The sequence below is a fragment of the Sylvia atricapilla genome, chromosome 23 (assembly GCF_009819655.1).
Source record: "Sylvia atricapilla isolate bSylAtr1 chromosome 23, bSylAtr1.pri, whole genome shotgun sequence".
Lineage (NCBI taxonomy): Eukaryota > Metazoa > Chordata > Aves > Passeriformes > Sylviidae > Sylvia > Sylvia atricapilla.
The window spans coordinates 1,696,965-1,720,425 of NC_089162.1; the positions used below are offsets into that span (position 1 = coordinate 1,696,965).

General features: G+C 48.4%; 1 protein-coding gene across 8 annotated transcripts; it reads right to left on the bottom strand.

Moving 5' to 3' along the window:
- Positions 1–536: 536 nt before the first annotated feature.
- Positions 537–22,967, bottom strand: MSANTD2 (Myb/SANT DNA binding domain containing 2). Of its 8 annotated transcripts, XM_066334939.1 has the most exons (6): positions 13,245–13,428; positions 11,813–11,895; positions 11,116–11,161; positions 10,268–10,526; positions 8,549–8,609; positions 537–1,972 (listed from the first exon to the last, which is right to left on the bottom strand). In XM_066334939.1, exons 3-6 carry the CDS (start codon positions 11,125–11,127, stop codon positions 1,120–1,122), a joined length of 1,185 nt encoding a protein of 394 aa, XP_066191036.1. In that variant the 5' UTR covers positions 11,128–11,161; positions 11,813–11,895; positions 13,245–13,428; the 3' UTR covers positions 537–1,119. The 8 variants fall into 8 exon arrangements, 6 of the variants coding, with proteins under 6 accessions (XP_066191036.1, XP_066191038.1, XP_066191035.1 ...); XM_066334941.1 differs by having other exon boundaries at positions 11,116–11,158; positions 11,813–13,428; XM_066334938.1 differs by having other exon boundaries at positions 11,813–13,428.
- Positions 22,968–23,461: the final 494 nt, after the last annotated feature.

Below are 23,461 nucleotides of genomic sequence, written 5' to 3' on the forward strand. Positions count from 1 at the left end.
CCTCCCACACCCTCCCCCTCCCCACCTTCCCCTTCTCACAGCTTTGATTGTATCCATAAGCAATGGGTCGACAACAAAACAAATAAAAAGAATCATATTTTTTTTTTTTTTTTTTTTTTTTTTCCCAGCTGCCAGGTTATTCTCACAACAGAGAGTTTTGGAAGTCGATTTAGAAAAAAACAAACAAAAACCAAAAAAACAAAAAAAAAAAAAAAAAAAAAAACCCAAAAAACAAAAAAAACCCCCCAAAAAAACAAAACCCAAAGAAAAACAGAAAGGAGAAAAAGAAAAGACAAAAAAAGGGTAAAATGTGAAAATAGAAATTATTAAAAAAAAATAAAATAAGAAAAAGGAAATAAAGGAAAACGATAAAGAAATTAAAAAAACACCAAAAAAGACAAGATAAAAAGATAAAAAAGAAAAAATACAAGAGGAATAGAGAAAAAAGAAAAGAAGAGAAAAATGAGAAAAATAATGATAAAAAAGACAAAAAAGAGAAAAATAGAGAAAAATTAATGAAGAAAAAAAAAGAAAAATTAAAAAGGCCAGGAATTATTTTAATGTTAAAAAAATAAAATAAAAGCAGATATGGCAATGCTACTAAGGATGTGGAATACATCACGGAACCCAAAGTCTTTGCAGGCAACACTGTTTGGAGAGAGGAGAACACTCGATGGTGAAAAAAGTGAAGTTCTAAATTATATACAAGATACCTAAGGGTGGCTTTGAAAAACAGTCCCCGGGCCGGGAGTTGGGGTTTCCCTCGCCATTATCTATTGCTTATTGAGTCAGATCCAGAGTAACACTTAGAGACGGATGCATCCAAATGAGACACCGTGGAACAAAGGAAAAGACCAGACCCTCAGTTTGTGTATGAAAACGCCGTGTGCACGAGCTTGTCCCATGTGGAATGTACCGACAGTGGTCTCGCGGGCCGGGCGCTGCTCCTGGCCCCGCTGGGGCAGCGGCCAGAGCCGGGCCCCGCGTTGGGGAGCCGGCCTCTGTGCACCCCAAAACGCTCCCAGGCCGAAAAGTCCCCTGTGCCCGGATGTGAACCGACAGGATCCCAGTGAGATGGAAAATGGGGCGGAAAGCCCTGATCCTTATGAAGGACGAGACTCAGTTGTTAAATTTTAAGGGGTACCCGATGGCTTTTTCCAGGCACTCTACCAAAGAGCCGGCAGACAGAAAATCCCTCTCCACTTCCACAAATTTGATGTAGATGGATTTGGGGGAGACGCCGGGCTCTACGACGCAGTTCTGAGATAAAAAGGCGTTGATCCCGACCCAATCTTTGCTGAAGGTTTTGGTGTTTGCCTGGAAGTGTAAAAACAGGCACTGCTGGAGAGTCCGGACCTCAGCGATGCCGAGGTAACAGTAGATAATCCGGGCAGATTCCATATCCACCCGAAGGGAGGCCTGTGGGGAGGGGACCTCGAGTTCCCCTGGAGTCTCAGTGCCAGGGTCGGGTGCCCGGTGCTCGGCCAGAGGGGAGGGGAGTTTCTCGTGGCACTCCTCATATCCGATGGCATACAGGCCAGGGCTTTTTGGAATCCCTCCTGGCAATAAATACTGCACCACGTTCCCTCCAGTGGGTTTGGAGTGAGCGATGGGAATCCAGTCGATCTCCATGTGCAGCTCCAAGCATCTGGCTTCGCTGATGGTGATCTCCAGGAATTTGTAATAAACGTTCTTCCAGTTCATTTTCTGTACTCGGGTCATGATCACCCGACCCTCCGGTTTCTCCGAGTTGAAATATTCCCGGAGCCGCTTGCCGAGGGGCACCTGGGAGCTGATCTCTGCGTAGTGGTAACGGATATCCTCCTTCCAGCGGGTGTTGTACCCAATGCCGAAAATGGCCAGTTTGTTAGAAAGGTGGAGCCTGGAGAAGTCCGTCCAGCTCTGAAACAGCTCCCACTTCAACTGGACCGACTCCAAGATTTGCATAATGTTCTGCATGACGTCACGCTTCCTGGAAATTAAGAAACAGGGAGAGAAGGATAAAGGCATCAGAGATGAAAAACTTTCCCAGTGAACGCACCAACCTTAAGAAAACATTAATGCCCATCAGCTTTCTTGACTGATTTTTCTTATTACTATATCCATTTCTGGGGCAGTTTATGGGTTATAACAACGCCCTGATGAGGAAATTTTAAATTAATCTTGACAAAACCAAAACAAGCCCACCCAACCCCAGCTCCTCCTGATATCAAAGCATCTCCAAGGGAAATGAGGAGGGACAGGCTGGACAAACATGTATCTGGAACTGCTGAATAAATACACACTCAACTACTGGGTTTTTACAATCCTGGGCTTCTGTTGGCACATGGTCCAAGAGCTGCATCCTGAACTCACAACTGCCACCCAAAACACTTCTGCCTCCTTGTTATCCCCAAATTAATGCCAGCAAATGGAACTGTAATTGTAAAACCTACAATGGGAGCATGAAGCCACTGCTGGGGTGGAAACACAGCTCAAGGGACCAATCCCCTGGAGCAGGTGCTCTCAGACACATCCTGGATGCTGAGGGAAAGACAACGGCAATCCCTCCAGAGAGCCAAAAAAGAAATCCCCATGCTCCCAAAAATCTGTTTTCATTCCCAGCAGCTAGGTTTCAGAAAGGGGTTTACATCAGGAGAGAGCATCCGCGTGCACCTGCAGCGAGCTGGAACAGCTTCCTCCAGGATAAATGAGACCATTAGGGTGTAATTAGCTGGTAGGGAGAACTCCTAATTTGAGGAGTTATTGTCCTATAATCAAAGCTGTAGGAAGATATTGCAACTCATTTGCTAACAGAGAAATCTCTCTTGGTCCAACAAACGAGATGTAAAGGATCTTTCCATGCAACTCTTTCCTTTATCCATTGTGTCACATCTGGAAAGCCGAACTGTGGAGGCCACTGCACTCCCAGGAGGATTTTTCCTCCTTCCACATCCCACCAGGAGGACATACTGTACCAGACAATACAGGTTTTCTTCTGCGGGGCAAACTTCCCTCCTCCTGCAGGCTCCTCAAGATCACCTAAACTCCCTAAAACCAGCCCTTCCCAAGAGCTTCCCAGTGGAGTCCAGCATCAGACTGGTGAGGGACACGAAGGCCTCTAAGAGCAGATATGACACCCCACAACCAAGGCTGACTCTGGCAGAGGCATTCCTGCCCAATAAATCCCTATGGGGAGTAGGCCTTTCTCCATCATAATGTATATATGGGTCCAAAGAAAACTGGACTGGGAGCTGCAGAGCCTTCCTGTGGTGCTGGAGAGAACCCACTTTAGAGCCTTTCAACCCCAAAAGACAGCTTTTACAGGTCTAACTACAAGGCACGTGATTCTGGCAAGGTTCTCCAGCTGCTGGATGTCCTGCAGGTGATGGAGGCCTCTGGAGCAGGCTGAGGGCACTGGGCTCAGGACACAGAGCTCTGCTTTGACATGTGATGGATGACTGGTGCACACCATCTGCAAACCTCACCTGTGCTGTCCAAGCCCCCCTGAGCATTCCTGAGCACCCAGGTTGGGACAGCTCCCTCCTCACAGTGACACCGGCATCACATCCATCATCACTTCATCTGTCTCACCTGTCTTGTAGCACCAAACACACCAGAAGTTCCCTGACAAGACCTTCAAAGGCACTTTGGGAAGTGCATTTCCACCACAATTGGAGTGTAAGCGAGTTTCTAGAGCACTGAAGGAGGACAGGCTGGACAAGCAGAGCCCTGACTGTGCCAGGGGTTCTTAAAAATGCTGATTCCATCAGCACCGAAATTCTGATTCTTACTGCAAGTTATTCCTGAGGAGTCAGTTCCACTACCCAGCAGCAACAGAGAGAAATCCCAGACAAGAAGAATGTGTGTTCACCCCAAATCCATTTCCATTTCCTCAAACATTGACGCAAAACTGATTTAAAGCTTCGCCATGCTTGGAAAATATCTTTCTGAGGCTTCTAGAAGTGCAACTTTACCATCCAGGCACAAGGGGGTAGGACAGACAAGGGGACAGGGCAGTGCTGGAGCACAACTCGGTTTCAGCACTGGCACACGCTCGACTCCTGATGACAGCTGAGCTCCAGTTATTCCCTTCCCAAGGCAAAGACAGGAGAGCACGGCGTGGGCAGGTTTTCATTCAACAGCTGAGGAACAGAAAGCAAAGCCCCCACCTTTATTAAGTGCACTATAAATACTCTGCTCGGTTTAGCTCGGCACAACCCAGAGCCCGAGCTTGGCTGCATTAGTCACTGTGACTGCTCCTGCAGGGAATGGGAATCATTGCATCAGAGCAGAGCTTCTGCAGCAGACAGAGAAGGGCTTTCCACAGGGAACTCACTGCTTCCAGCACAGAGGAAAACAGGGAAAGACCAATTTTAAGGAGTTTTTTTGCTTCTCAGGTTTAGCATCTTCTCACTTTTGCTGGGACCTGACTTGGCTGAGCTTTGCATGCCCGGGCTGTATCCAGGATCTCCACGACTTAGCCAAGCAAAGGCATCATAAGCAGTAAAATTACTATTATTTAATTATTAATTTCAAATGTAATTTTCATTCATTCAACTATTTAAAATTATTTATTAAACATGTACTTATGTATTTGCTTTATTTATATTGTAAATATGATTCACTTTTCAGAAGGACAACGGGAGCTGAGCAGAGTGTTTAACCTGTTGTGTGTCTCAGGACAATCTCACTTTTCAGCTGCAGAAGGTGCCCTAGAGTTGGATTTTCCCTCATCATTAAACCATCACCTCCCTGCTGGAGTCTGAGACCTGCATTTCTTCCTCCTTGGAAGCTTTTGCAATTCAAATGAGGAAAGACTTGAGACAAGAGTAGGCGCAAATTTGTTCTAAGGCGCTGTTTCCAAACCAGGCAGACTTCAAAGGGCCCGGAACAGCTGCTTTCAGTGAAGATCCACAAGCTTTCTCTAGTTCATCTTCTCAAAACCGACAGTGAATCAAACCACTTCCCAAAGTTTTTAAGTAGTATTTTCATTTCTCAAAACCGTTTATTTGGAGACAACAGCCAAGGGCAGGCAACAGCAGCACTGACAAAGGGAAGGAGCACCCTGATGGAGGATCGGACATGGACACAGGTTACTTATTGCCCTTTGCTTCCCATACTGTCAAAAATAAAGTGAAAGGTGTGAAGTTCCTCTGTGTCACAGACTCAGAACACTTTGGCCTGCAAGGTACCTATAAAAGCTCTTCTCATCCCCATCCCTGCCCTAGACAGGGACACACTCCACTAGACCAGGCTGATCCAAGCCCTGTGCAGCCTGGCCTTGGACACTCCCAGGGATCTAGGGACAACCACTGGGCACCCTGTGCCAGGGCCTTACCACCCTCCCAGGGAACAATTCCTACCCAATATTCCTTCCCTGTCCTCTGGCTGTGGGAAGCCATTCCCTGTGTCCTGTCCCAAGCCCCTCTCCAGCTCTCCTGGAGCCCCTTTATGCACTGGAAGGGGCTCTGAGCTCTCCCTGGAGCCTTCTCTCCTCCAGGTAAACACTCCCAGCTTTCCCAGCCAAGCTCCAGAGCAGAGGGGCTCTAGCGTTTGCAGCACCTTTACCATGCCCCCCTGGAGGAGCCCATGGCTCTCTCTGTGTCACTTGGTGACACACTGCCCCAGTGGGGACAGCTGTGCTGTCCCACATGGTTGGCAAGTTCAGAGGAGATGGGATTTCTGCCCTCTGACACGCAAGCAGGTTGTACACTTGATGTAACTAAAACCTATCTAAAGGATGCCCACTAAATCCCTAAAGCTGCAACTGGCCTTTTTTCCTCCCAGATTTATAACTCAGTTTTCCCCAGCCCTTTCAGTGTTTTGGGGCTCAGTTACATCTTATCTTCACCCAACCATATTTATTCACTGGTACTTGGAGAACCTGGTGCAGACATTCCGTATCCCTTGCTTTCCTCTTTGCTCACATTCATTCCTGTGCCAACAGCACTTGGCTATATGAGCTGATGGCAAAGAACTGCCAGTTATGAGCACAACCAAAGAGCACAAATATTAACCCAGCCCTGCTCAGTGCAGTGAGTTCCCGGAGCCATCGTTGCCTCGGGTCCTTGGGGATCTGAGGAGAGAATGAGACACCAGTGGTGGGGTGTAAACAGCTCTTGGCTTTCACACAAACCTGCCCTGTGACCTGCAGCAACGTGCTCGCCTTCCATGTGCTCCTGCTCCATCACTGAGAGACAGTGTGGAATCCAGAGGGATTGGGACAAGCTCAGTCAGTGGCCTTGGGGAATCTCATAAGGCTGCACCTGGATCAGGGCAACCCCCAGGATCAACCCAGGCTGGGGATGAAGGGCTGGAGAGCAGCTCTGGAGAAGCACTTTGGTGCTGGTGGGTGAGAGCTGGACAGGCCCTGGCCCAAACCCCCCTGTGCTGGGCTGGTCCCCAGCGGGGGCAGCAGGGGAGGGGGGATTGTGCCCCTCTGCCCCCTCAGGTGAGACCCCACCTGCAGAGCTGCCTCCAGCTCGGGGGGCCCAGCACAGGCAGGACCTGGAGCTGCTGGAGCCAGTCCAGAGGCGGCCATGGAAATGCTCCCAGGGCTGGAGCCCCTCTGCTCTAGAGCCAGGCTGGGAGAGCTGGGGCTCTGGGGGAAAGCTGGAGAGGGACTTGAGACAGGGGATGGAGGGACAGGACACAGGGAATGGCTTCCCACTGCCAGCCAGAGGGCAGGGCTGGATGGGAGATTGGGAAAACATTCTTCCTTGGGAGGGTGGTGGGGCTCTGGCACAGAGTGCCCAGAGCAGCTGTGGCTGCCCCTGGATCCCTGGAAGTCTCCAAGGTTGGACAGCGCTTGGAGCAACCTGGGACAGTGGAAGGTGTCCCTGTCTATGGCAGGGATGGAATCAGATGAGCTAAAGGTTCCTTCCAAATCAAATCTTTCTAGAATTCTGTTTCTGTATGTCCAAAAGCACACCACAAAGTTTCACCAGGATGTGAACGATTTCTGGAGACAATTTCTGCTAAAAACCTGCCTTTGACCAAGAAGGCAGATGAACCCCTCTTTGAACTAGGTTATCTGCATTTTAAAATGCTGTGCAAAGAGATGAAAGAGTCTGACAACTACTTATCTACTGCGGCTTTTAGATGAAATTTTATTTTTTTAAGATAAAAAATAAATACCCAGCTTATCTTTGTATCAGCTGTGCATCTTCTGACTGCTTTTAACCTACTGAGTCAGAGTTTACAAGTTCTTTCTCCTCATAGACAAGGGAAAAAGCAGTTTTCAGCAAATCTGTGCATTGGAAAATGCTCTGTGCTTCCACTCTGCACGTAGGACGAGTTTATCGCTGGGACGCTTCACAAAATGCCCCAGAGTTCAGACTCCACTGCATTTTAGAGGGAATTTTTTGGGAAAAATGAACATAAAACTCTGAAAGGTCTCATTTACCAAAATCTAATTCAGCTGTTCATGTACACATTAAAATTTCAAAGAGAAGATTCATGTGGTCCAAGCCTTCACCTCAGAAAACTCAGGAATATCTGCTAAGGAACTCCTAAAAGATAAAATTACTCCAGAACAGCACCAAGAAACTGATCAAGGAGGCAAGTAATAAATCTTATACAGAAAAAAGCTATTTTTCTCCAAGTTCTCCCTGAGTTGCTAAAATGAATTTGCTCTATGTGAAGAAAAAAGCCACCTTTGGCTATGTCAATATCCACCTGAAGTAAGGAGTCTGCCAAAGCTACACCACTGCCATGGAAACTTCTTGTTAATTATTTTTCTTTTAAAATTATTTTTCATTTCTTATGTTATTTTATTTCCATTTCTACTTATTTATATTTATGTTACTCTTTTTAGAGGATTTTTTTCCCCCATTGAGTTACAGTACACAATCTTTGCTCTGTATGACTCATCAGGGATGTTTTGTTGCTGTTCCCAGTGCTGCTGACCTCCTACCCTACAGCAGCTGATTTTCCACCATGGAAAACCCCAGTGACACTAAAACCCACTGGTGTGGGAGCTCCTGTGTGGAACCCTGAAAGATCTGTGAGCCTGGGCTCACTCCCACTGCAGACAGATCCACAACCACCCCTAAAGGCTGGCAGAACACAGCCCTGGGCAGAGTAAATACAGCACAATTCCTTTCATTTTTGGGAATGCTCTGTGTTATTGTTGGAGAGGCAATGGAGAGCCGCATGCTCAAAGCTTTCAAAAGGCTCCAGTGTTTGTTAGATTAAACCCAGCCAAAAGGTTACAAGTAAGGTCTGGAAAGTTATAAAAATGAAAATCAGAGACTCTCAAGCTTTGGCATGCCTTCCCACCAAAGAAGGGAGCTGTTCTTTGGGATTCTATCCATGGTTTAAGTCCTCACATCCATGTAGTAAGTCTCATTTTCTTTGCTGAATGGCAAAGGCAAGGAGAAACAGAGTTGTGAAGCTTTTCAGCTGCTCTGAGGTAATGGGAATAATGCATAAAGCAGATTCAACTGTATGAATAGTCTTGCACAATGTATTTATAATTATAAACAGAAGTTTCAAATATCTTCCCCTCCTGCACAAAATCCCCAGGGAAATACATTCCAGGGTAAAACATTCATAAATTACTTACTGCGTGTCTTCTGAAGATTCCTGTTTTATCTTTAATGTTCTTTTCGTGGTAGGCATTTCATCTGAAAGGTAAAATTCCAACACATAATTAGATTTTAAATAATGTTCTTACGGCTTTTTTTTTTTTTTTTTTTAAGAGGTTGACATTAAATAGAAAATAAATCTGAGTTGCTTCCTAAGCCAGGCAGTCTGCTGTAGTTCTGCATGAGACAGCTTCAGCTCCTACACCCTCTGTAATTGATTGGGTTTTTCTTTAACTTGGAAGAGATATGGTCAGTTATGATCTGAATCTCTCTCTGCAAGTGCAAAACCTTTCTGGCTCCAATCCCTCCTATTAAATCACACATTGACAGAATTGCAAACTACATTGTTTCAAGGAAAAAAAATAAGAAAAAGCAACTCTGCTTCTAATTGCACATTTGAAGAGGAAGCAGCAGCAGAACTGCATCTGTGTTCAATTCAGGCGTTGTGTGCCAAGTGCTTTGCTCACAACTTCTGAGCGTGAAGGGCATCGTCAGCCCAAGCGCATGAAAATGTCCCCGAAACTGGTGACAAACCAGGAGATCCCAGCTTGACTCACCATAACCAGCCATACCAGACAGAATTAGCCATCATTTACATACGTTTTGTAACGTTTTCCTCTCCCCACTGTTTCTCTCCCACATATTTCTGACTTTTAAATCCCCCAGGGAAGGAGTCTGAGGATCAGGAATGCGGTTAACAGCCAACTTGCAAATTTTAACATTAAACTGCGATCGAAGGCTCTTTCAAAGCATCCTGACTCACCAGTCCCCCAAACACAGATGTGTACAGACACGGGACTGCATCTCCTCTCCCTCTTTCATCCTACAAGGGAGAAAAGCCTTTATACAATTCACCTTCTTCACCTGCGTCTCCATTGGATCTGATCAACTTAAAGCTTCCACTGTGAAAAAACCCTGCTCAGGCAAGGGAGGAACACACACCCATAAGAGCAGCAGCTTCAGAGAAATATGCCTCGAGAAAGCCACTTCTCCACAGAACTACTCAGACTGGAGTGTGTTTTGTATCAATGATGTGGTACCTTGTTTAAAAAAGTTCAAAAAGCCATGGGTAACAATTAAACCTCCAAATTAATTAAAATACCGACTTTTAGGCAGAGACAGAAATAATTCGGGCAAGAAAAGCACGTGGAGGAGTTGGGCTTAGGTCTCAAACATCGAGTGTGAGCTTGCTTGCTATTTTTTCATTTTAAAAAGGCCACACCTCTGGATATAAATATATTGACATGTTTAATATTAATATATCAAGGTAAATAAGAAAGAGCAACATTTTTTAGAGTTGTTGGTGTCGCCAACAGCAGGCTGAAGCCTTGTTCACAATTTAAGTAAATGGTATTTGAATGGTAATACCCAGGTACCACAGAAAGGGAAAGTATCTCCTGAATCCCATGAGGGAAAGTAAAACTGAGAGTGAAAGAAGAGACAGGGAAAGTGTCACCTCCACTGTTTCTGGCCAAACAGCTCTTCTTCCCTCCAGTCCTGATCCTAAGGTACTTCAAGAACCATGGCTTGGTATTGATTAATTGAGGAATTTCTGTCTCTTTTCTCCCCAAGGATGTGTTTAGCACGGTGAGCACACTGTCTGAGAGGTGAAAGCTGGTACAGAGATATGTGTGTGCCAGACAGCAACGAGCACAGGTAAAATCCAAGGACGGAGACGCCAAGATGGGATTTCTTACCCAATTCCTGCTCGCCGGTCTGGTAGCAGTGAAGATCCTGACTGTGGTTTCCCCAGTCCTCCTGAGAGTATTCCTCCATCGTGCTGCCATCCGACTCCAGCTCCTGGTACAAGCCACTGCTGTTGATGAGGACAGGCTGGCAGGGCTGGGAGTCCCATCCTCCCTGCCCAAACACCTGCTCCAGCTGCTCAAACGTGTAGCTGCTTTTCCTCTTGCCAACGCCGTGCTCCTTCACGCGGCTGTAGCACCTGCGGAGGGTCTGAGAGAGACAAGCAGCTCAGTCAGGGGTGTGGGGCTGGCCGAGCACACAGGCACTAACACACAGTCACAAAGGCAGAGTTTAGGGCTTTGGGGGTTTATTCTGTTGGTCATATTTGCCCCACACTCATGAGCAATGCTCCCAAATTAATCTACACCCACCAGGAAGCATCATGTATATTCGACATTCCCGCTTAGCGTTAACATCTATGACACAGGACAAGTCGTGTAGCAGCTACAGATTCCTCAGATTTAACTTGGGTGATTTATTCTCTTTCTCACTTAAAAAAAAAAAAAAAAAATCCCTGGATTCCCTACGGATGCAGGGAAAAATAAAATAAAAATACCAAGAGCCCCTCAGTCAGAGACACCAATCAGCCAGGAAAATGCACACCTAATACAAGGAGGAGAAAGCAGAGCTGGTGCTGTGCCCACAGCTTGGAGAGGGGGAAGCGGGGAGGAGAGAGAAAGGAAAACAGAAAGATTTCCCCCAAAAGCAAAGACAGTCCAACCTTCCTTACTCTGGTAAGACACAAGGTACAAAATGAATATGCCTAAGCTATTCAGCTAGGGAAATATTTATTACTTACATATTTTTGCATTCCTTACTAACTCACTCTGTCTCTTGTGAAGCTGCTGAAATTTAAAAGAGGTCAAATCAATAATGCTCCCAGTTCCCAGACTTTGATATCAAGTATCAAGTAAGTAACAGCACTGAGGTGGCTTGGTGTGAGCAGCCTCTCAAACAGACCTGTGGCAGAACCTCCCACACAGGTGCCAAAGCCTCATCCAGTTCTGGTGACCCCTTTGACATCTCACACCAAGGGCTAAGCCACTTCACTGCTGCTAGATAAGCCAATGGACAGTTCCAAAACATAGTTCCAATCCATGTTTTCCCCCTCATCTGGAGAAGAAGACAACTACTTGGGGGTAAAAAACCTAAAGCTTTCTACACAACCCTCAGTGTGGTTTTAATTCTACCACTGCTCTGATTTTGAAAGACAATGATATGCCTCAGGTTTGCTGGGTCTTGGGTATTTTTTTCAGAATGGTAAACTGCTAGAAAACATTAACTTTTTTAGCAATTAAATTTACCAGATTGCTGAGGCTGACTTGAATGGCAAAGCTGTCTCTGGAATTTAAGAGAGGCATTAATTTGGGAAGGACTAGTCCTGTCACCTGGCTTTCTGCAGGAGGACTGTAATGGACATATCATTACAAAAACTACTTGGTTTTTTTTCCCCCCAAAGAAAGGAACTTTTAAAACTCCAGAAAGCTGGAACCTACCTAATGCTCCTCATACACTGGTTTAACAGCATCAGCAGCAAAGGGATACATTTCTAACCAGTTTCCTCCTGAGATTCAGAGCCCTGGGGGCAGAAGCAAAACCGCTAAGCAGCAAGTCAGTATTACTCTGCTGTTTTAAACAAAAACACACGAAAATAACACAAAATAAAAAAAAAAAAACCCATATAAACACACAGGCAGCAACAGGCATGAGTTATTCCACAGTTTAAGGTGGAACCCTTCCCACTTTGCCACAACTACCTCAGGATAAACAGATAGATCCTCATTGGATGGACACCAGCACATTTTAACTTTCTGTCTGTGAGCAGGGTGGAAAACAACCTGCTATGGCAACCTAGAACCAAAACTCAGCCTAGAAACCTGTTGGTACCCGCTGGTGCAAAGAGGGTTCCCTCAGGCTGGGGCATAGATACATTTGGCTGTTAGAATTCAGCTTTCTCACTCCAATTTCTCTCCTTCCAGCTCAAATCTCACTGACCGATACGGGCAAAGTCATTTCACTCCCAGACTCTTTGTAAAATCCACCCAAGTTAGATTTTTTTAAAATGTATTTCCCAAACCCCAGCTCTTGTACCTGCCCCAGCTTATCCACAGGAGTTAAACACGGATTTAGAGCCTCCAGCTGAATTTATTAGCAGCCTTCAAGTGAAACAAACTGTTTCCAAAGCACCCCTACGCTTGGCCAAGCCCTCTGGGAATGCCCAACACCCTCAGCCACTCTATTTTCACACCCTATTTTCAGCATGTGCTTCAAACATCTCTCCCCACCAATGGGGTCACGGAGGATCCCACACTAGGTAACAGCCTAGTAGTAATTAATTATTTCAGTCAGGCTGCAATCTGGCTTATTTTACTATCAAAATAATTTAACAGCAAGTCAATGCAGGAAATGCAGTAGGAAAACTAAAGGGAGCAACACAGGAAGGGGGATGAAAATAAATGAGCAATAGTGTGACTGCTCATTACTCTTAAAGGTCAAGATACTTTTGGGGGGACTGCCCAGATGCTCACCTGTGTTACCTCCACTTCTGGAAGCAGATATCCTAAAATTTGAAGGAGATAATCTCAAACACAGGGCTTTCTAAAGCACAAAAAGGCCTGTGGCTAAGCAGCCGGTGACTCCTTGGTCTTGTGTGCTGGAGAATCAAAATTCCTGCTAGCTCCTTTTTCTTGGAAGCTCTCCCCAGTGTCTCCAAAAGGCAGCCCCTACCACTTCTGATGTTCCCTCCAAATACCACAAGTCAGCCTTGTTTCAGGTAAACCCACAGGCTTCTCTTCTTCAGAGAAGAGGTAAGACCTAAATAATTGCTCAGACCTCAGGAAACCTGGCCATTTGATAATCTAACTTAACCCTTCTCTCCCCAGGTTATTCTGATCTCCAGGATCTAAGATCCGGGTTTTTCTTACGCACCTCCTCTACTCCTCCCGGTGTCCAGCTCAACTCCTGCTCCGTGGCTCCTGAAGTGCACATACACATATTGATACAGATACAGAAAGCAGGAAATTTAGGACAAGTAACTGAAAACAGACCTGATCACTGCCCAGTGACTGCTCAGACTGGAAGAGACCGAGGCTTTTGCTTATTGTTCTGCAACACTGCCTGCAACACGAACACATATTATCCCCGCTTAATTTGTAATTAGGAAAACCAAAGGAGGAGACAGTCACAAAGCTCAATGTGGATTTTCTCACCATTTCTAACTCACGAGTCCTCATCTCTACAAGTGAAGCCACCGAAGAACCTGGAGCTCTGCAGGAACTGCAGGATGAGGATGAGAAAAACCTTTAGGAAGGCTGCAGACATGGTCCTCCTTCCAGCAAAAAAATAAGATGAGGGAGAACCAGATCACAGCAAGCTTTTTATATATAACCTGAGGTTGTCCAACACGGAATTCCAGATCCCTGATCAGAGACATGCTCTTACACAAGGAGAAGCTATGGGCCCTGCAGGGCAGTTTGGTGGCCTGTGGCTGTGTCCACACTCATCTGTTTAAGGTGATTCTTAACAGCAGCCTAAAGCGGTCCTGATGTCCCAGAGCACCACTTAACACAACACTCAGCTTCAAAGATGCTCTTTTACTTAATCGAGAGGAGCTCCCAGCTTTATACCCTGAATTAAGAACAGCACTGCCCAACAGCTCCCTCCCTCATCATGCCAGGATATTCTCAGGAAACACAAGATGAAACTACACTGGGACAAAAGAAACAGCTTTTGAAGCCTGGAGTGGCTGTAGGGGACAGTGAAAGGTCTTGAAATCTCCATTTTTTAAGTTCCTGGGAGCAGAAGGTAACAATCTGTGCAATAGCTTCAGCTCATGAACTTTTAGGTTAAAAGCTCTATGTGCAAGGCAGGAGAACACAAGACTTACATGGGGTATTGCCTCAACAAGTCGCATTTCTGTGGTTTATCAAAACAAAATGAGAAGGGCAGCACCTCTAACTCTTGGGAGAGCCACACACCACTGCAGGAAGGCAGCTGATGACATCACTGCATCTCCAGCATGAGGACCAAACAGGAATACCCCTCTGGGACAATGAGAGCCCAGCACTGAAACAGCCCCCAGAGCTCAGGGTCTGTCCCAGGAGCTGCCACAGCGCAGTCTGCAAAGGCTCCAGCCCCACAGCTGGCTGCACATCTGCCTGAGCACAGCCCTGGGGACACAGCCCTGGGGACACAGCCCTGGGGACACAGCCCTGGGGACACAGCCCTGGGGACACAGCCCTGGGGACACGACTGTAGCAGTGAGTTACTCTCTACATCAAAGAGCAAGGCCTTGGTTGTATCCTGATTTACCCAAACACACAAGGACTTCCTGAAGGATTTGGCTCCAGTACAGTGGAAAACTGATGGGAATGCCCTGAGGGGAGACGGGCTGGGGGGTAAATATAGACAAGTTGATTGTTTTGACTGAGGTAAGAACCAGAGCTGTCTTTGGACAACAAAGAAGCAAAGTCACCCTGGCAGCACAGGTAAGGGGATATCAGTTGAGGCAGGGCAGACACGGGTTTTTGTTAGGGAGAGCTGCAACTGAACAAAAACTCACACACACCACGGCCAAGTTCTAAATCACAATTAAATATAATAATAATAATTTAAAAAAAGCTCTTGCCTGGACAGGAATTATTAACCAGAAGCTTCACAGAAAATTGCAGAGGTCAGCCCCCATGAGACAAGACTTTGCCAGCAGCCAAGAGCGAACAAAGCCGGGGTTTAACAGGCTGTGTCCCATCAGGGTGAGGAAACCAGTGACGTGTGGTGCTGTGACAACAGACCCCACAGTGCTGCACGCTCAAATCCACAACCTGGAAAGATGCTCCACTGCTTGCTGCTATCAGAATGCTGAGGATACTCAGAGCCCTCTCAGGGATTTGTTGCTAATTAAGCCTGACCCCTAGAGAGGAGACTCTAGCACTGTCTGCAGAAAGGCTGGCAGCTGGGCATCTCTGCCTCTTGATGCTCTGAGCTCCTGGTTTTCTTAAACCAGCGCTGGATGAAAAGAATAGGGATGAAATTGTTCGAGCTTGAGAAGGCAGAGAAGCACAACCCTCCTCCAGACCTACCAAGCCAATGACTTTGCCAAGAGTTTAGATTAGTGGATGGTCCTCCAGACAGAGCTCAGCTTGCAGAGATCACTGAATCACAGAATATCCTGAGGTGGAAGGGACCCACAGGGATCATCCAGTCCAGCTCCTGCCCTGCCCAGACACCCCAACAATCCCACCATGTGTCTGAGGGTGTTGCCCAAATGCTCCTGAAGCTCTTGCAGGGTCAGGGTCATCACCATTCCCAGGGAAGCCTGTGTAGGTACCCAACCACCCTCTGGGGAAAGAACCTTTTCCTGATATCCATCCTAACTGGACAAGATGCCTGAGTAAGGTTCAACCTGCTCCTGGCATGACCCGTTCAAACATTACTTTGGAGCAATGAAAGCCACACCTGAGCAGGTCACCTTCAGAAACCAGCTTATTCCAAAAATCAAACTTGAAGTTGCATGCATCTACTGTGATCAGGACAAACATCATTACACCACTCACAAAACCAGACTCTAAAGGAAAATCCAAACTGCAGCAGCCTGGATGAAAAGAGGTCTGAGATGTACTCAAGAAGTCATGTCTATGCAGCCCTCAAGAGAGCACAGACTAAAATCCCTGCTGCTCCTCACTCTCAAGTGAATGAAGTGAGTCCACAAGGCCATCCAGCAGAGGAAGAGCAGCACAAATCATTCCATGGGTGGGAGGGAAAACTCCAAGCTGGAAACTCCCAACTTCAGTGATGCTCATTTTGAGCTTCACTGAAGTGGCAGAAAGCATCAACATGGGCAGCACCACATGGGAAATGGCTTGTGTACTTCAGAACCCTGAAACACTTGACATCCAACAGTGTCCCAGCCATGTGCGATGCTGTGGTCTCTAGAGGAAGGTCCATGCCATTCCAACTGTGCTGCAAAAACATCACCAGGGAGACCAATCCCTAAATCAGTGGGAAAAGCTGGAATTAAAATACAAAAGTGCCTTGAATCCATATTTTCACCACTGGTGGTGAAAGGGTTGGTAATAGGTAAAACCACAGCAGTCCAGAAAGCACTGTCTGCCTGGCTCCCAAATTTACACACTCAGCAAGAGGGAGGTAAGCAGGAATCTGCCCCTGTGACAGTGCTGGAAGCACAGTGCAAGAATCAGGAGGATTTTTAACATCTTCCCAAGTCCTCCACAGTCAGAGACACTACAGGGAAAAAAGGTGTGTGCCCAATCTAGGATTTAACGTCCACAAATCTCCCTAAATGAGATCTAATGCTCAAGTTTTGCACATATGTCCTCCTGCAATGAGTTCCTGACCATCAACTGTTCCTGTCTCAACAAAGTAACCCCCCATCACTCCCAGCTCCCTCTGGGAATCATTCTGGACCCATGGAATGAGCAGTGGATGGCCCAGGTACACAAGGATTGGACCAGAGGATTACAGACACAACACGGCTGCATTAGCCACTGGCTCCTGAAGACACTCATCCTACATGTGCAATTCAAGCCAGATTCTTACCAGCACAACAGCACTCTGCAAATACCCTGGCTGAGAGCAAATCCAAGAGGGTTCATTCCACATGACACTCATATCCCAGAAATGCTCCTCTGCCACAGCCCCAGAAAGGATTGAAACAATTAAATCTGCTCTTTGTCACTGAAGGGTTTATTTTTCCCAGCTGTAAATGTCAACAAAAAGTTGCTTCCACCTACTGGAGCAGATGAGATCCTCCAGTGTGAAGCTGGGCTGCTGGGAAGGATTCAAGGAATGGCAAGAAACAGCCTAGCCTAGAAAATTCAGTACATCTGAATCTATGTAAGCCAAGGGAAGAATGGGAGGTGACTTCAACACCTCTACACATCACAACCCAGGGAGTTAATGGGATGGGGAGCTGGGACTGAGACAAACTCAGATAAAGATAAATCACATTCGAGAGAAACAGAAATCCAGAATCACGGAACAGGGTTGGAAGCAACCTTAAAGCTCATCTTGTTCCAAACCCTCCTGCCCTGGGCTTTCACTATCCCAGGTTGCTCCAAGCCCTGTCCAGCCTGACCTTGGACACTTCCAGCCACAGCTTCTCTGGGCACCCTGTACCAGGACCTCCCCACCCTCAAAGGGAAGAATTTTTTCCTGATATAGAATCTAGTCCTCCCCGGTCACTGGGAAGACATTCCCACTTGTCCTGCCACTCCAGGCCCTTGTAGAAAGTCCCCCTCCATCCTTCCTGTCAGCTCAAATCAAAGGCAAAGTTGCTCTGAAGGTGGATGGTTGGCTGGTTGCTGTGAAATGCACCAATGCCCCATCATTTGACATCTTCGAATCACAAAGACAGTCACTCCACCCCTTGGACCCAAGGATGGAACTCTGGCTGAAATCCTCTAACATCCAGCAGCTCACACTAGATCACAGTGAGCACTGCTTCCCAGACAGCTTTGCTGGAGCAGCTTTTCCTGCCTTAAAAAACAACTCCATGCAAGATTTACAAACAGACTATTTACATCACAGAGCAGCTAAAACCACAGCCTCCTTACAAACAAGCCCCCGACATCACCAGCGTTGCCTAAAGCAAGAAATACCAACAGCTGATTGTCAGGTGTGGTTTTCCATCTCTTCCCGTTTCATGTGGGTTTGTGGCACTCCCCACTTTGTTCTTTCTAAGCACTGAACCAGCATCTTCAAGGTATTTATCTTCCTTTTGAAAAACAAATTAGTTTTGTGGTCAACCACAACCCAGCCAAAACCTCCAGTCACCCATCTGGAGGAGGAAGAGGCTGCTACACACAGGAAAACCAACAGTGGAACTGGATTGGCAGTGATACTTGGGAACTCCTGCAGTCAGGAGTTAAGATGTTGGAACTGCTTCTCTTTGAATCAATGGGTTGGCACTGACTCTGAGAAAGGCAAAATAAAAGCAGAACTCGAATTTCTGCAGTAGCTGAAGAAATGACATTTTAAAAATGCTTCCAAATTAGTTTTAACAGCAACTTCTAAGAAGGGATTTGTTTCTGCTGGGGAAAGGCTCTCCAGCTGCACCCACAGCCAGAGGATTTCCAGCCCTGAAATGCTCTCTCAGCCCAACTGAGCCATGTGCCATCAGGAGGACAAGTGTTTGATTCCATCTTCCATACAGATGCAAGCGAGAGAAGCAGAAAATCTTCCATGGGTTTAAAAAAAGGCCTAAAATCTGGTATTGAAGAAACAATTGGAGCCCATTATTTCAAGAACATTCCTTTAAAACAAAACGAGCCTTTGCTGCCTGAAAATCAAAACCCCTTGAGTGGCACAGCTCCAACTGCAGCACCTGAGCTTTCCCAGAGCATCCTGTCACTGCAGCCACCTGGGGTGGCTGGAAGAGGATGAAATGATGAAGTTTCATCTCACCAATGGAACGTGTTCCATCACCCCAAGGACTGTGATCTTCAAGCTGTGTGGCCTTCACACAACAGCTTCACAGCACAAGGCAAGGGCTCATTTTCCCGTGCTTAAACTCCCAGCAAACCTGCTGCTGCTTGGTTGAAACAGCATTGCCTGGTGCAGGGCACAGGATCCTGGCAAGGCTGGAAAGGGTTTGGCCAAATACTCCATCACCTGCCTTAAAATCCCAGCTCTAAGGTCAAACCTGAAAACAAAAAGCTCTCCATTTGCTGCTGTGGGAAGGTGATGAGTTTCAGGACAGAAAATCAGGCTAAATCCTTGTTCAGGAACACAGGGAATAGGAAAGGGCTGGGTAAAAAGAACAGAGTGTGTCACTGAACAAGCAAGAATTAAGGATAGAACATGACTTGTTGGGATGAGGATGCTGTGGCACACAAGACAGCTTTCCTGGGAATGCAACAAGCAGAAATAAAGATGTTCCATTCTTCCTGCAGCTCCCAACTGCAGAGCTCCCCAAGCCATCTACCTCAGAGCCACCAAGTCGGACTCAAGGTCTCTTTCCAAAGGAATAGCTGCTGGAATAGTTACATGTGAATCCCTAAATTTGAAACAGACCTTTCCAGAGCAGCTCCAACCCAACAGCAGCCTTGTTCCAGCTGCTGATGTGCAGAAAAGCACAAGCAGATGGTAAGAGACAGGCAAAAATCGGCATCAGGACCTTTCTGCACACCCTGTTTGAATTAAGAGAGAATGCATCCATGCCACACAACTGCAAAACCCTCTGCCTACAAGCTGACTTGTTCCTTTCCAGCTCAAATGGCTGTTGAGACTCAAGATTTGGCTGTATCCAGGGAATGCAGGTGATCCCAAGGAAAGCAGTATGGCACCCTTATCTAAAATTCATTTAAAAACCAGCTGAACCTGGAATGTTTGAAACACCATTTATTATCCAGCAGGAAAACCTCAAGCTTCTGTCCCCTGATGAGCATTACATATCCTACAAAATTCATGGAAACACACAACATTTTGGGTAATAAATGGAACAACTCAGCCATGTGCTCCTTCACCACCATCTCCCCAGTCCTGTTCTCAGTGTGGAGGATTCCAAAGCGCCTGTGCCCTCCTCTTGTTCCTGCAGCACATGACAGTCCTCCTGCTCCATCTCAGGGACGAATCCATGCACGATTCCTCCACATCCAGATGTGACTTTTGTTTGTGGTGGACCATTGAAATGTCAAGCAGCCAATCCTGCCTGGAATCTTACAAAAACTGGGATTTTAGGGCTGGCAACCTCAACTATCTCGATAATCCCTGTAACAAGGTAAATTATTGACACCCAGGAGATCTTAGAGCTTTCAACAAGCACTCATTTCCCAGCAATTCCAGCCCAAAGGCTTCAGAAAAGCCACATTTTTGCTGCTCCAGATGACTGTGCTAAGCCAGGCCCTCACTGTGGGGATCCAGGATACACAAAGTTCAGGTGTGTGGTGCCAGAGACAGCAGCATCCAGTTGGCTGTTCCTCTCCTGCACACGGCCTGACAAGAGGCCAAGCTGTGCACAGAAAAACTCGTGGATGGAACACAGGTAACTCCCTCCCAGCTGGGCATTAGAGTATCAAAGGAGAGCCCACCCCAATGTTCTGCAATTTAGAAACATCTAACAGGTCTGTCAGGAGCTGCTCTTGGGGATAAATACCAGCCTTGAGCTCTTTTACTGCTGTTTGACAGGTGTTTTTTTTCCCAAGCTTGAACATTTCAGGGACAAAGACGAGTTCAAGCCTCACTTCTGAAGGGAAAGTGGGAGAATCCTCAGCTGCAAGGAGTTCAAACTCCTGGAGCCACCAAGATGCTCCTGCAATCAGCTCCATCCAACAGCACCATCAAAACCCACACAGACAGTTCTGGGCTGTTCTAACAGCGAGATGACACCTCACAACCTGCCCTGGCAGCACGCCCCAAAATTGGGGCTGGGGGCCTCGATAGTCACTGCACTGACTCTCATCACAGCTCACAACCGCTGGACAAAGCCAAACCAACTCAAGGAACTTTTCCATCATGCAACTGCCTGTGGCAAAGCTCACAGGTTTGCATACAAGGTGATTCAAGCAACAAGCATCTTGAAAGCCACCAGGAAAACGAGGCACTCCAAGAGGGCTTGCAGTGCAGCAATGCTCCTCTCAAAAAATATTTGGGTGTGCTCAAGGGAAAAAGATCCCTGAGTAGCATTTACACAGATGTGAGAAAAATACACTGAGAACCCAAAACTTCTATAGAAAGTGGGTTTGTTTTGAGTATCTATTTCCAGGACAGGCTGTTCTAATCAACAGGGATCAAAGTGGAAATCGCTCACTCTCAGGCACTCCTGATGCTGCAGCATCCCTTATTCCATGTATTTTCCAAATTAAAGGCAGCCCAGGTGTGCACACCTGGACAGCCCCAGCCCAGCAGGTATTTTTAAGGGATGGAAAGAGAAAGGGAGAAAACAACCAACAACAACAACTGGGCCCCAGCAGTAACAACACGTTCATTTTTCACTCCATCACCATTTGAAGTGGCTACAGGAGCCTAATGGGTCAGGAAAGGAGAAATCAGAGCCAGAGGGAGATCAGAGCAAGTAATTCACCCTCCCAAACATCATCCACACTTACAAACTCAAACCCCACAGCGATTTCCACATCATCCAAATATCTTCTCTCTGTAAAAGCTGGATGCACAAAGCGACTGCTCACAAACCAGGAACAAAACCCAGCCCTTTTCTCCCAGGGAATGATAGCACTAGAATGACCCCTCTGGAAAATATAGCCCACGGGGCTGTTTATCAATTAAGAGGTCTGTGAAGCCACAGCACATTCCTGTTGAGCCAGGGAAGGCATCAGGCTATAAAACAACTCCACAGCAAAGGACAGAGCCAGGAGTGCTCTTTTGCACTCCTGTAGCCAGAGCTACCCCTTGTTACTGGGAGTCCTGTTTGCCCAAGGGGGCTACAGGGAGCAGCCCGTGCCAGCCCCTCATGGACAGAGGATGCTGGAGGACACAGGAGGGAACAGAGTCAACCACAGTGCCCACAAGACTCGGGAGCAAAGCAGGAAACCCAGGGGATGTGGTGGTCCAAAAACCCAGGGGAAACATCCTGCTGGGGCTGTCCCCATGAGGAGACACAAAGAGCTGGGATGATGTGTCCCTCCCCACTCAGGACCATGGGATGCTGCCACAGCCCACCCATATGAGAGGAACTGAACCCCTGGGATGCAGTGCCCGTGTCCCAGAGGTGCTGCTGGAGGCTACAGGAGCAAGGGAGGCACCCAGGACACACCAATGGAACCGCGGGAGCCAGGCAGCTGAGCCAGGGAATGAGACACCCTGCACCCAGGGTAAGGGCTGGGCTCAGACCTGGGGACAACCGTGCAAAGGCCAGAGATGCTCCAGAAAACTGCAGCACGGAGACCTCGAAAGGGCAAGCCCATGGGACACCGTGCCCACAGCCCCAGGGCCAAAGGACAGGCTGAGCCAGGAGCATGCCCACAGCCTGCGCCAAAGGACGCTCAGGACAGATCCTGAAGGGACCGAACGCCCGGGACGCGGTGCCCCGGACTAAGGAGCAAAGAATGCTCAGAGGAACACCTCTCCGGAGAAGTGACCCCAGACCGTCCCAGGAGCTCACCCACCCGCGGGCGGGCGGCCGAGCACGGGGACCCCCGGCCCACCCTCCCGCCCCGGCGCGTCTCCCGCGCAGCCGCCCTCCCAGGGTACCTTGATGCGCTCCCGGCATTGGGACGGGGTGCGCTCGTAGCCCAGCTCGGCCAGAGCGCGGGAGACGCGCTCGTACATGGCGGGCCCGGGCGCTTTACTGCCGAACACGGTGCCCGCACCCTCCAGCTGCTGGTACCGCGCCTCCACCAGCCGCTCGTTGCCCCACACGGCGATCAGCGCGTTGGTCTCCGCCGGCGTCCAGGACATCCCGCGGCAAGCGGCGGCCGCGGCGGCGGCGGCGGCGCCGCCAGGCGAGAAGGAGACGGAGGGCGAGGCCCCGCCGCGGGCGCCCAGCGCGGCCCCGCCGGCCGCCGGCCCCGCGCCCAAGGGGGAGGCGCCGCTGGGCGTGGAGGGGTCGGACAGGCTGGGGTTGCCGTCGCTGAGCGCGCCCGGTGAGCCCGGCGACAGCACCTCCATCTTGGGGACGCGGAGCGGTGGCTCGGCCGGCGGGAGCTGCGAGGAGCCGCAGGGCGCCGCCATGATGGGGGTGCGCACCGAGCGGGCGGAAGTTGCGTGTGGCCCGGGGGCGGAACTTCCGGCAGCGCTGGGGCGGGCCGCATGTGAGGGCGGGGTCAGAGGGGGCGGGATCGTGCGCGCGAATGTGGCGTGGCCACAGAGGGGGGCGTGGCCATTGCAAGAGGGGAGCGGGCCCGGCGGGGTAGGGGCGTGGTCCTGCGGAAGGGGCGTGGTCAGATGTGGGGCGGGGGGGGCGTAGTGGGCGCGGTCATAAAGGGGCGGTGTTTGTGCTGTGAGTGGGCGTGGCCAGAGGTGGGCGTGACTGGCATCTTTAGCACCACCCGATGTGGGCGGGGCCCTGTGGTGGGCGGGGCCCCACCGGGCAGTGTCCCCTCAGACCTCTCAGGGCAGAGACCCTTCAACTGTTTCCTCTCACGGCGCGGGATTTGTCTTGCCCCAAGGACCCCAAACGTGCGGCCGAACATCCCAAACGTGAGGTTTAGCGCTCCCAATCTTGGGGCAGA

Coding starts and splice junctions, on each gene's coding strand:
- MSANTD2 (XM_066334936.1), bottom strand. CDS start 22,961: ATGGCGGCGCCCTGCGGCTCCTCGCAGCTCCCGCCGGCCGAGCCACCG. Junction 8,610..10,267: donor GACCGGCGAGCAGGAATTGG/GTAAGAAATCCC, acceptor TTTACCTTTCAG/ATGAAATGCCTACCACGAAA. Junction 1,973..8,548: donor GAATCTTCAGAAGACACGCA/GTAAGTAATTTA, acceptor CTTAATTTCCAG/GAAGCGTGACGTCATGCAGA.